The 13,434-nt window shown below is 35.5% G+C and overlaps 1 protein-coding gene across 8 annotated transcripts in view; it reads left to right on the top strand.

Moving 5' to 3' along the window:
* The window catches only part of CFAP43 (cilia and flagella associated protein 43), a 128,132-nt gene extending 116,213 nt beyond the window's left edge, over positions 1-11,919 (top strand). For all 8 annotated transcript variants that reach the window (XM_023639855.2, XM_070261046.1, XM_014733245.3 and 5 more), the window contains 7 exons: positions 3-216; positions 1,706-1,818; positions 2,780-2,939; positions 8,588-8,752; positions 10,640-10,720; positions 11,354-11,507; positions 11,690-11,919. In XM_023639855.2, the coding sequence (XP_023495623.2) occupies positions 3-216; positions 1,706-1,818; positions 2,780-2,939; positions 8,588-8,752; positions 10,640-10,720; positions 11,354-11,507; positions 11,690-11,856 (1,054 nt within the window). In that variant the 3' untranslated portion in view covers positions 11,857-11,919. The remainder of the gene's footprint in view (positions 1-2; positions 217-1,705; positions 1,819-2,779; positions 2,940-8,587; positions 8,753-10,639; positions 10,721-11,353; positions 11,508-11,689) is intronic.
* Positions 11,920-13,434: the final 1,515 nt, after the last annotated feature.

Below are 13,434 nucleotides of genomic sequence, written 5' to 3' on the forward strand. Positions count from 1 at the left end.
AGGATTCACAAACCGAAAATGCACTCAGAAACGGCCGGTATTGTGCCTTTTGGAGAGCGACCGGAATCTGGGAAATCGAATAAAGATGCCTTTGCCCAGTTAATGAAAGCCATGGATGATTTGGACAATATTAATAACATGCCAGAAGGATTGGACCCCTCGGTCTGGGAACATTTCTGCATGACCAGAAGAGTGAAAGTGGAAAATGAACAGAAAGTATATAATAACATTTTATTTTATTTTATCTCAATTTCATTTATCAAGTATATACTAATATCAAGTATATAGTTTATGGTGGTCAGTGTTTCCAGAAAAGCTAATTATTTAGGTTTTCCTGCTAGAGTAGTAGTCAGTAATAGTAATAATGATGATGAAACAAAACATTAACCTTAGTGCTATTGAGGGCTCAGTAGAGGCCTGTACTTGCAGACCCACACTGTCCAAAATGGTGGCCACTAACCACATGTGGTTATTGCTTACTTGAAATAAATGTGACCAGTCCTAATTGAGACGTGCTGTAAGTGGAAAATACACACAGATTTAGAAGACTTAGTATGAAAAAAAAGAATGGAAAATGTCTCAATATTTTTTATATAAATTACAGGTTGAAATGACAATGTTTGGGATATATTGTATAAATAAAATATATTAGTAAAATTAATTTCACCTGTTTCATTTCACTTTCTTATAATATGGCTACTACAAAATTTAAAATTACGTATGCAGCTTGCATTTATGGCTCACATGATATTTCTCTTGGACAGCACTATTGTAGACACAACTTCCCCTCTCTCTGCCCTAGTCTTGAGTAGTACTCATCTCTTTTTTGCATAGATTAGAATATATTTCACCAGAACCAGCTTTATAGTTTCGCTAGAATACATTTTTTTCCTTTTTTTTTTTTTTTTTTTGACGAAGATCAGCCCTGAAGTAACATCTGCCGCCAATCCTCCTCTTTTTGCTGAGGAAGACTGGCCCTGAGCTAACATCCGTGCCCATCTTCCTCTACTTTATATGTGGGACACCTGCGACAGCATGGCTTAATAAGCAGTGCATTGGTCCACACTGGGGATCCGAACCCTGGGCCACTGAAGCGGAACGTGTGAACTTAACCACAGCACCACTGGGCCGGCCCCAGAATACATTTTTGAAATTATTTTATTGAGGTCATATTGGTTTATAACTGTGTAATTTCAAGTGTACATCATTATATATCAGTTTCTGAGAGTACATTTTTTTAAATATAGCAAAGGGTAACAATTTGAGAGTGTGTTTAATTGGGAAGAGAGTCCTTCCTCTTATTGCTTCTTGACCATTCCCTGCCTCCCCTCCCCCAGATTCCCTAAATTCACTGCCACATGCATCGGGCTGGCATATTCTTGGTAAAGTATCTATGATTTTATAATTTTATCTGAGATGATGAGAACAGATTTTAAAATAAAATATAAGAAAAATTCTAGTTGCTTGCATATTGAATTTTCAGTGAGAAGCAAATTTGATACTTTTCCGATTATTTGTTGACTGTACCATGTGAGTTTTAGATATATTACGTAATGGCAGAGAGAGAAATTTTTGTTAATCTCTGAGAAAGACGGGCTTCATAACAAAGATAAAAGATGTGTGTTTTCTAAAGTTTTTAAAATTAGTTTGCTTGTATTTCTAAAGCTCCATATGTTCTGAGATGTGTGTGGTTTGGTTGCTTCAGGTAAAGCAGAAAGCAGCTGGCTTAATGGAAATGGTGGCTTTTGTCCGGAGGAGAACTGAGGATGATGAGAAGGTGCAACGCGAAATTGAAAAAGTCTTCCATGAACTCATCCTGTAATTTGAACCTTTCATTTATTCAAAGTCTAAGCTAGGGCTAAATTAGGTTGTGTTATCAAGGGGCTCCTAATCACTAGTTCCCAGCTGGCGAAAACTTATCTATCCGGTTGGGCTTTGTAACGTCTCTTTGGAAAAGAGCATTTTGTTACATAAGACTTTATATGAGAATGGAACTAACCTATATGTTCCATTGCTTTTATATAAGAAATAGGTACGTTTTGGAAAAATCTTAGTATTTTTTAATCTGTTCTTTCCACATAAAAATACATACATAGGTAGAATTTATTTCTGCTAGTAAGGACTTTTCGGCTCAAGCCACACAAACAATGTGGAAAATCAAGCAGACATCCAAGAAACGTCCATATAGACACCTAACCGGCTAATATCTTTCTCTTTAGGGGAGCTTGTTGTATTTTGCTGAGTGATTGGGATACTGTTTTAAGTCCTGCTTCACTTTTGGCCATATTTATAGCCACATTGATAAATACTTCTCTGATGTTCTCAAATTCATCATTATACGTCATTTTCAGCTCTAGGCTATAAGGAGGAATATGAATATATTTGATAAGTAGCAGACAAACATTGTTAATATAATATCAGAAGTCAATACACAAAGTCAGAACTTTAATAGATTTATTTGGTAGCATCTCTATTTTCTTCCACTTGCAATCAAAATTATATTTATCTTTTCTTAATCATAAAGTAAAACTTTATGAATGTATTTCTCTCCATACCATTCTTTGAGCAGCCCAAGTGTAATTCCATATTAATAAGAGGAAGTATCATAGAGCCCTCTAGGAAAGCTCATCACTGGGAAAATATTTTCCATGTTAATCTCTAGCATGTTTACCTTCAGCTTAAGGAAAATTAAGTTTGAATTTTATATTCGCAGATAATGGGTGAAATGTGTAGTATAAATATCCTACAACTATTTACTTTGATGTCTTTTTCAATTTAGATTACAGGAAGAGAAAGTGAGATTCCAGCTGAATTTGACAATCCAAATTCTCCTTAAACAAGGACAAGTAGAACTGGAGAATTTCCAGTTATTGTTGGAGTATTCTGATGCAATTCTCATCAACAAGAACATAATTGAAGACTTGAATTCTGTGATTCGGGTAATTATCATTTTTTAAGGAGAAAAACCCAAAGTACCACCTGCTGTACCAATTATTTTTCACTATTCTCCCATTTCCATGATAAGTCATTTTCATTCAGTTAAATCAGTGGTTCCTAACTCTGACAGTACATTAGGCCCCACCCCTAGGCGTGCATATGTTTTAAAAGCTACCCAGATAATTCTGAAGTACAAGAAGTTCGGGACCACAGAGTTAAATGTTCATTCTAATATGCCATCATTTTGTTAGGCTTAATCTACTCACCTAATGATAAGCTTAGGTAAACTTAGATAATTGATTTCACACCTTGCCTGTTTTCCAATATAAACATTTAATGTTATATATTTCCCTCTTGGCTACATATATTTTAGCTGCATTCTGCAAATGTTGATGTTTTATGTTTCCATTTTCTTTCCATTTAAAATATTTTTAAATGTCCCTTGTAACTCTCTATTTGACTCATGGGTTATTTGGAAGTGTGTTATTTAATTTCTGAATATTTGGGGATTTGGTGCTGTTTGAGGATTACGTGCTAATGTTGCCAGACATTGTACTTTTACAAATGCTCTATACCCACAACGCAGTGGTGTTATTTTTGCTTTAGAGAGTCAACTGTCTTTTAGAGTGATGAAAAATAAGAAAAAAATATTTTCTAGTTCCTTCCATTTTCACTTTTCAAGAGATCTTTCTTTGTGTAAATTGAAGTTTCTGTCTGTTATCATATACCTTCTGCTTAAAGAACTTCTTTAAACTGAATTGCAAGTAGACCTGTAATGACTTCTCTCAGTTTTTCTTTGTCTGAAATTGTCTTTGATTCCCCTTCCTTGTTGAAAGGTGTTTTGCTGGGTCCCCTTGATTGGCAGGTTCTCTGTCTGTCTCCATCTTTTCACTTGAAAGGTGTTCATTTTCTTCTGGCTTACAGAGTTTCTGACTGGATGTCTACTATATGTTTTTTTGTCTTTGTTCCACATAATGTAATGTGTTTGTCTTAGAGATTTTCTCCTTATCTTTGGTTTTCAGCAGTTTTAACATATGTTTAGGAGTGTGTGTGTGTGTGTGTGTGTGTGTGTGTGTGTGTGTTTGATCCTTTTAATGAACTATTGAGTTTGGTTTGCTAATATTTTGTTGAGGATTTTTGCATCTATGTTCATCAGCGATATTGGCCTGTAATTTTCTTTTCTTGTGTTTTCTTTGTCTGGCTTTGGTATCAGGGTAATGCTGGTCTAGTAAAATGAGTTTGGAAGTGTTCCCTCCTCTTCAGTTTTTTGTAAGAGTTTTACAAAGATTGCTATTAATTCTTTTTAAAATATTTAGTAGTCTTCACCAGTGAAGGTTTTGGTCCTCAGCTTTTTTTGTTGTTGGGAGGTTTTTAAATCTGATTAAATGTCTTTACTTACTATAAGTCTACCAGATTTTCTATTACTTCGAGTCAGTTTTTGCAGTTTGTGTGTTTCCCGGATTTTTTTCTATTTCATCTAGGCTATCTAATTTGTTGGTATACAATTGTTCATCATATTCTCTTGTAATCCTTTTAATTTCTGTAAGGTTGGTAGTAATGTTCCTGACTTCATTTCTGACTTTAGCCAATTGAGTCTTTTCTCTCTTATTTTCTTGGTACAACTAAAGGTTTGTCAACTTTGTTGTTTTTTCCCAATGATTCTGATTTCAAAGATTTTGGTTTCACTTCTTTTCTCTATTGTTTTCCTATTTTCTATTTAATTTACCTTTGTTCTAATCTTCCTATTTCCTTCCTGCTGCTGGCTGTGGGGTTTGTTTGGTCTTCTTTTTCTAATTCCATAAGATGTAAAGTTATATTATCGATTTGCGATCATCCTCCTTTTTTAATATAGGTGTTTATAGCTACAAATTTCTGTCTGAACACTGCTTTTGATGCATCCCATAAGTTTTGGTATGTTTTCCCTTTCATTCATTTCAAAGTATTTTCTAATATCCCTTGTGATTTCTTCCTTGACCCATTGCTTATTTAACAATGTGTTGTTTAATTTCCACATATTTGTGAATATTCCAGTTTTTCTTCTGTTACTGATTTCTAGTTTCATTCCCTTGTGGTCAGAACAGATACTTTGTATGACTTCAATCATCTTAAATTTATTAGGATTCATTTTATGGCCTAACACATGGTCTATACTTGAGAATGCTCCATTTGCACTTGCAAAAAATATGTATCCTGCGATTATTGGGGTGTGTTCTTATATATGTCTCATAGGATTAGTTTATAGTGTTGTCCAGATCCTCTTTTTTTTAATTGATTTTCTGTATACTTGTCCTATCCATTATTGAAAGTGGGATATTGAAGTCTCCAATTATTATTATAGAACTGTCTATTTCTCCTTCAAATCTGTCAATTTTAGCTTTATATATTTTGGAGCTCTATTTTTAGGTGCATATATGTTTAAAATTGTTACATCTTCTTGAAGGATTGGCCTTTTTCTTTCTTTTTTTTTTTTTTTGAGGAAGATTAGCCCTGAGCTAACTACTGCCAATCCTCCTCTTTTTGCTGAGGAAGACTGGCCCTGAGCTAACATCTGTGCCCATCTTCCTCTACTTTATATGTGGGACGCCTACCATAGCATGGCTTGACAAGTGGTGGCATGTCTGCACCCGGGATCTGAACCCGTGAACCCCAGGCCACTGAGAAGCGGAAGGTGTGCACTTAACCACTGCTCCACTGGGCTGGTCCCAAGGATTGGCCTTTTATCAACATATAATGGCCTTCTTTGTCTCTTGTAACAATTTTTGTCTTAAAGTTTGTTTTGTCTGATATTAGTATAGCTACCCCAGCTGTCTTTTGGTTACAATTTGCATGGAAGATATTTTTCCATCCTTTGACTTTCAAGCTACTTGTATACATCATTGAATCTAAAGTGAATCGCTTCTAGACCAAATATCATAGGATCATTTTTTTAAATCCATTGGGCCTATCTCTGCCTTTTAATTGTAGAGTTTAATCCGTTTACATTTAAAGAAATTACTGGTAAAGAAGGACTTACCTCTGCCACTTTGATATTTGTTTTCTGTATATCATAGATTTTGGTTCCTCAATTCCTCCGTTACTTCCTTCTTTTGTATATAGTTGATTTTTTGCAGAATACCATTTTGATCACCTTCTCTTTTCTTTTCCATATAAATTTTAGTTGTTTCCTTAGTAATTACCCTGGAGATTACAATTGACATCTTAATTTTATAATAAATTAGTCCAAATTAACACCAACTTAGTTTCAATAGTGTACAAACTCTGCTCCTATACAGCTCTGTTCCTCCCCCTTTATGTTTTTATTGTCACAAATTACGTCTTTATACATTGTATGTCCTTTAACATAGATTTATAATTATTGTTTTATGCATTTTTCTTTTAAGTCATATTAAAAAATAAAGAGTGCTTACAAACCAAAAAACAATAATACTGACTTTCATATTTACCTAGGGAGTTACATTTTTTATTTAGTTTTTAAAAAATTTCTTCTTAGGGCTTTGAGTTACTGTCTAGTGCCTTTTCATTTCAGATTGAAGGGCTTTCTTCAGCATTTCTTGTAGAGCAGGCCTACTAATGATGGGCTCCCTCAGCTTTTGTTTGTCTCAGAATGTCTTAAATTCTCCTTCATTTTTTTTTTTGTTATGGTAGAAGCAACAATCATTATCAGATTTGATGATGGATTGAATGTGAAGGGTAAGGTAAAGAGAGGGATCAAGAATAAATTCCTTGAGTTTTGAGCAACTGAATAGATGATGGTGTCATTAACTGACATGAGAAAGACTGGGGAGATGTAGCTCTGACGGAGGGCAAAGAATGAAGAGTTTTGGCCTTTGTTAAATTTGAGATGCCTATAAAACATCCCAATGGAAATATCAAGCAGACAGTCAGAATTCAGGGCTGAGATAGAAATTTAGGAGTGTTCTATATATAGATCACATGTAGATAACTACTAAGGATTATCACATATAGATATCTATGTATAGATAATTTAAGCCAGGAGATTGCTTGAGACAACCCAGGAAGTGGGTAGATAGAAGAGGGAGTTTGGGCCAACACCCAAAGTCCAGCCATGGAAGAGCAAGCAGAGAAGGAGTCAGGTAAGGAGACTGAAAAGGAGCTGCCAGTGAAGAAGGAGGAAACCTGGAAACCGTAAGAGAAACAGTCTCAAGGAGGCAAGACTCATGCACTATGTCAATTACTTTACCAGAGCAGTCTCAGTGGAGGCGTGGGGCAGGAGCTCAGTTGGTGATGGTCGAAGAAATAATTTGAAGTGAGGAGGTAGAGACCGTGACTATAAATAAATCTGACAAGAAAGTTGACTGAAAGGAAAGCAGAGAGGAGATGTGCTATCTCTCCAGCAGTGTTTCTCAGCCTTGGCACTGTTGACATTTTGGGCCAGGTGATTATTTGTTGTGGAGAGATGTCCTATGTTGCTACGTGAATTTTAGCAGCATCCCTGGCCTCTACCCTCTAGGTGCACTAGATGCCAGTAGCAACAACCCCCTCCAGTTGGGTCAGCCAAAAATGTCTCGAAACCTAGTCTGATTTCCCCTAGTAGGGCAATATTTACCCCATTTGAGAAACACTCCTCTAGAGAAATGCTTGAACTTAAGATTTTGGAGCTGGTAATGACAAAATCAAGGGTGTGATCTGGGAGCTGAGATGGAGGAAAGATCATTGAAAATGGGAAATTCAAGGCATTGACAGGGCAAGCAGTGATCAGAAGATGAAAATAATTTTTAAAAAGAGTAGCAGGTGGTACAGCATAGTGGCATGAACTTCAAAAAGTTAAGTTGTTTTGTTTTGCTTTTTGCTGAGGAAGAGTCACCCTAAGCTAACATCTGTTGCCAATATTCTTCTTCTTTTGCATGAGGAAGATTAGCCCTGAACTAAGATCCGTGCCAATCTTCCTCTATTTTGTATGTGGGTCACTGCCATAGCATGACTGACGAGTGGTATAGGTCTGCCCCCAGGATCAGATCCTGCAAACCCAGGCCACCAAAGTGGAGCATGCCAAACTTAACCACTATGCCACGGGGCCAGCCCCAAAGCTAAATTTTTGAAGGAGAAGAGAGGAAAAATATAAAATGTTAACTGATGGAACTCTTGTACAAATTTATTTTAGAGACATGGTAGTTTCACTATTAGCAATCTGGGAGAACAACTTCATAAAAATATTCCTGAACTTCATGTAGGCAATTTGAAGTGAAGTGCAAAACATCTAGTTGTTTAAATATCATATTTAACCCAATTTTTTGCTTTTCCCCATACCAACCATATATAGTCATGCCTAGCTCCATTAAACTACAATCCTTTATCTATAGCATCAGAAGCAGGGCAGAGAGCAGGGGTGCAAATGTATAGCTGGTAGATTGGTGATGACAAAAGGAGTTCTTGTCTAATCATTGACAAATAAAGTAAATAGACTATGCCATTCAAATGTATCTGATAATCCCTTCTCTTTAGTGACTATCATGCTTCACAGTGATCAGATTTTGCCCAAGAAGTAATTTTTTAATATCTACTACTACACTTTTTAAAAGAACATAGAATTATCTCTGTGATCCAAGTGTTTTCCAACAGAATTCAGCTTTAGATACTCTATATGCAGAATCACATTACATGAATATCAGGATGTAACTTTTTTTTAAAGACTCAAGGACAAAAGAAAGTTGCTAGCATGATGGAAAGTAAAGAGGTCCACAAAGGAATATTTCAGATTGAGTGGGAACATAAGAAAATGGAGATGGAAATGGAAGATCTAAATCAGAAGGCTTGGGACATTCAGATGCTGTTTTTTTCAAGAGATCGTCAAAAGGTAAGTTCCCCCTGCCCCACTACATAACTTTAACTTCAGTCATTAGTGTATTTATTCATTTAACCAGTATTAATAAGCCTCTGTGATATCAAGCATATTCTAGGCCAACAGTGTTTCATAATGTGTCTGAGTTTTGTCTTTTTCTTCCAGTAGTTTACATCTGCTGTCTCCAGTTCTTCGTGACCCACTCAGAATTATAGTTCTAGCCATTCTTGTAGTTCACCGAGGATTTCCTAACTGTCAAATCCAGTCATCACCATCCTGTAACTCTGTAGCATTTGACCATCTTAGTTGTTCATTCCTTTGGCTTTTATCATCCCCATTGTCTCTTGTTTTTCTTCCAACATGTCAGACCACTCTGCCTCTTACTGATTTCTCTTATGCATCTAACTCTTAAACATAGCTATGCTTTAAGATCCTGCCCCTAGCTCTGTGTGCGTTTCTTTCCATGCCCTCTCATTTGATGATCTCTATTTTTTCTAACTTCAATGAACATTTCTAAATGACTAATTCAAGCTCTCTGGATTCCAATTCAATTACAATTTCAATCCAATATCTCTGGTCCTGACCTTCCTCAAGCTCTATTTCTATATTTCCTACCTTCCAACAGCAACTCTTCTTTTTTTCTTTTATTTTATTTTTCGAGGAAAATTAGCCCTGAGCTAACTGCTGCCAATCCTCCTCTTTTTGCTGAGGAAGACTGGCCCTGAGCTAACATCCGTGCCCATCTTCCTCTACTTTATATGTGGGACGCCTACCACAACATAGTGTGCCATGTCCACACCTGGGATCTGCACTGACGAACCCCAGGCCGCCAAAGCGGAAGGTGTGAACTTAACCGCTGCACCACCAAGCTGGTCCCAGCAACTCTTCTTAATTTGCTTATTTCTGTTCTTTTCAGCCATTCACTCGAGCTGGAAGGTATAGTAATTTTTGAGTCCTCCTTTTTCCTTGCCTTCCAAGTCTTGCCTAGCTTATCTACTTATTCCCTCATTCTCTGTCCTCACAGCCTCTACCCTGGCTCAGTCCTTCCTTGTCAATGATTTAGACTATTTTGTAATAATCTCCTAGTTGGTCTCGTGACCTTGAGTCTTTCTCTAATCTATATCATATACTGCTGTCAGATTAATATTCCTATTCAGCTCTAATCACCTTACTACTCTGCTCAAACATTTTAGACCGCCACTTCTTATCTGGCAAATGAATTATGAAACACTTAAGTGGATGTTCAGTGTCCTTCACTCTAACTTTTCAAATTCATTCCAACTTTCCTCTCATACATCAGTATTCTCAAACCCAACTGATTACTATTTTCTAGGATTCTACCTCTGTGCCTTTGCTCATTACTAATTCTTATATCTGGCATATCTTCCCTCATTTTTTTTTTTTACATTCCAAATCTATTTTTCAAGATAAATGCCACCTCCTTCCTAAAGCCTTTTGATTTCCCTAGTCCAGAGAAACCAAGTCCCATCTCAAGCCACCTTTGAATTTGCATGTCACTTTACATATTTTCTGGCAACCAATCATGTTTACAGGTTCTCTTTTTATTGAAGACTAGGTCATGTTACCTTTGTGTCTCCCTCAGTGTCTTCAACTGGGACACTGTTAATATGGGACTCAAATGAGATAATAAATATTTGATGAGTTGAATAAATGAATGAATGAATGAGAAAATAAACTCTAGGCATTTGTAACTATTAGTATATAGGTGAGGATATCAATGGATAAATACAAGTACATAATATGGCACAAAAGTCAAATCAATCTAAACAGATAATTTTTATGAAAAGAGTAACTTTCAAAACTAAGATAATCTTTATAAAGTTATCTATTGAAACAGAGAAAAATATCCTTACATATATTGTTTTCTTCTCTCTGTCGAAGTACCTAAATGAACCACACTATGAGACCCTGATTGCCATTCAGATTGGAATAATGGAGCAAACCATTGCTGTTATAGATAAGGTAGGTCTCAAAGACAGTGATCATTATAACCCCAACAGTTGTGAATCGTTTGAACAAAGTAACAGTGTTCAAAATCATGAATTCAAACAGAATCTAACAAAATCTTCGTCCTTTTCAAATATTCAGGATGTAATAGATGTCTGAATAGTGTCTTTGTAACCATAACAAGTGCGGTAGACTGAAGCACTCCCTTTAATATTAGCATTCACCCCTTGGGAGATATCTGAGTGTACATGAATTTCCTATTTCACATTAGGTTATGATTTATGTAATAGAAGTGTTGAGAGTCTTTCCTTGGCATTGTAAAGGCTTTATTTTTTCAGAAATGCTTAACAAATGCTCAGTTTTCATTGTGTAGCATTTATAAGATAGAAACAACGTAATCTCAAGGCCACGTGTTTTTTAATCTCTCATTTTTAAGAATATACAAGATTTTTTCAAATATGGTATTAACATACCATTCTATCTTTCAACAAATAATTCAGGTACCTACTATGTGCTGGCATCATGCTAGGCACTAGGGATATGGTGATTAATGATAATAATGAATTTACATTTTAAGAATAATGTCTTAAATATAATGTATTTTTTCAAAATTATTTTTATGGGGTGTCATGGGAACAAAAACTTCAGACTCACAAAAAGAATGTGGAAAACTGCAAAAAACTACTAAAAAAACTGGGAAAGTTCAGCAATCAAAAAGATGTAGCAAATTATACTCTAAGCTGCAATTTACGAGAAGAGTTGGTGGCTGTCTCAGAGAGAAAAGATATCTGTAATGCAATGGGTAAGATTTTTTTCTTTACTCAACAGTAGGTTTCTTTAAAAGTAATCAGCACTCCTGAAATCTGTAGTTATAAAGCTACCAGCATTTCTTCCACACGTTTAATTGATTCTGAGTATCGTTTCTATATTTGAAAGTATTGATAATAATCCAACTAATTCCTTTCTTCTTCATTTTTGGAATAGGGTCTAAACTGACTTGTGAAAAGATTGCCAAAGAACGATACGAAAACATGATGCAACAACAAAAGTTAACAAATATTTCAAAAGAACAAGCTGAAGAGATTTCAATACTGCAGGCTGAAGTTGAAAGATTAAGGATGAAAACATTTCCTGCTCTTGTTCAAATGTAAAAATGCTGGTGGAAAACACAAGGCCAAGTCAATCATTTTAAAAATAAATTCATTTGATTAAAATGATTTCTTTCTCTTTCATATCAGGGAATTTAAGTAGAACCTCTTCTTAGTTCCATATTTTTAATAGCAAATTATTTAATTTTAGCCTTAATCATTATAAAAATGTTTGTCCTGCATGAATAAATGTGTATCAAATATTATGAATTGTTTTCGTTTAAGAATGAACAAGATTTTAACTCAGAAAGTATTCTATTTTATTCATTTAGTCTTAATTTTTTATTTTCATGGTAATAGTATAGAAAGTCTTAAAGACAAAAAGAAACTATTCTTAGCCACTACTAGCATTTCTAATTTTATAAAATTACTGAAAAGTAATTATGGATGATTTTTATACTTTTCAGTATTTCCCAAGTTTTCTTCAGTAAGCATTTCTTATATAATAAGGAGAAAAAAACCCAGAACAGTTAATATTATTCCTTGTTCTAACAAGGAGAACAAAGTGAACTGTTTACTTTTACCAAGCCCTAAATCATTTGTAAATTACAACATATTTTCTTCTAAATAAACATAATATAATCTTCTACATTTCATATTCATTGTAACAACTCAATTTTGTGCCCTACCCAATAGGGTTTAGCAAACAGAAAAAAAATGTTTTCTCACTTCCATGAAAAGTTTATTGCTGTATTCATGTAGATGATGATAAATACATAGTGAGAAGATTAAGTGAATTAACTAATCCAGCCTGTGGACTGCTGCATTCCAAGATGATACCATTGGGATCACTAACCACAATCTTCAAGTGATGTCAATGTCTCATTATTCTGCAATTTGTGGATTAAATGTTAAGTATAATCTGCAACACCACATCCAGTGTACACTGGTGTACGTAAAGCAAGAGAGCTATTATAAAACCTTCTATTTAGGAAAAAATCTTCAGGAGATTTAAAATTTCCTATTTAGAAATTGCCAAGACAGTACCATAATTGATCACCCATACACTAATCAGTGCTGGATGGGCTTGGTAAGAGAAATAATAGGACCAACATAATTTTTGATGACTTCCCTCCTCAGTACTAGAATGACTCTTGAAGTAGTCCAATTTGGCTGATTCAGCAGGTGACACTTCCTACATCTTGGGTCCTTCTAAATTATCTCCGACGGGGGGACTGTGGGAGTGGGAGGATGCAGCCAACGGTGTGAAGAGTACAAATACTTTGTACTTAGGACTGTCAGAAGTTCTCTGTCCTGTTGGTTTGAGTCAATCATGGATATACTAGGCTTTTTGGGGTTTTTTTCTGGTGATACAAATTCCATGTCACCTAAATTAGCTGCCTGGAAGCTCCCTTTACTAATAGTCAGTGTGACAAATTTCACTGGATAATGTTCTGTAGATTCCCAGGTCTTAAGAAACCAAATAGCCTGTGTGATTTCTATTTGTCAGCGATCACACTGGGTGACTCCGGCAGTGCTCCCTGCTTGAATGTCTCAGCTTTGAGGCATGGATAGAGTGGAGGTTACCAGGAACCTCTTGCCCCTAAGCTGTATTCTAGTAGCAGGAGGTATCTTCTGGTT

Source organism: Equus caballus, chromosome 1 (assembly GCF_041296265.1).
Source record: "Equus caballus isolate H_3958 breed thoroughbred chromosome 1, TB-T2T, whole genome shotgun sequence".
Lineage (NCBI taxonomy): Eukaryota > Metazoa > Chordata > Mammalia > Perissodactyla > Equidae > Equus > Equus caballus.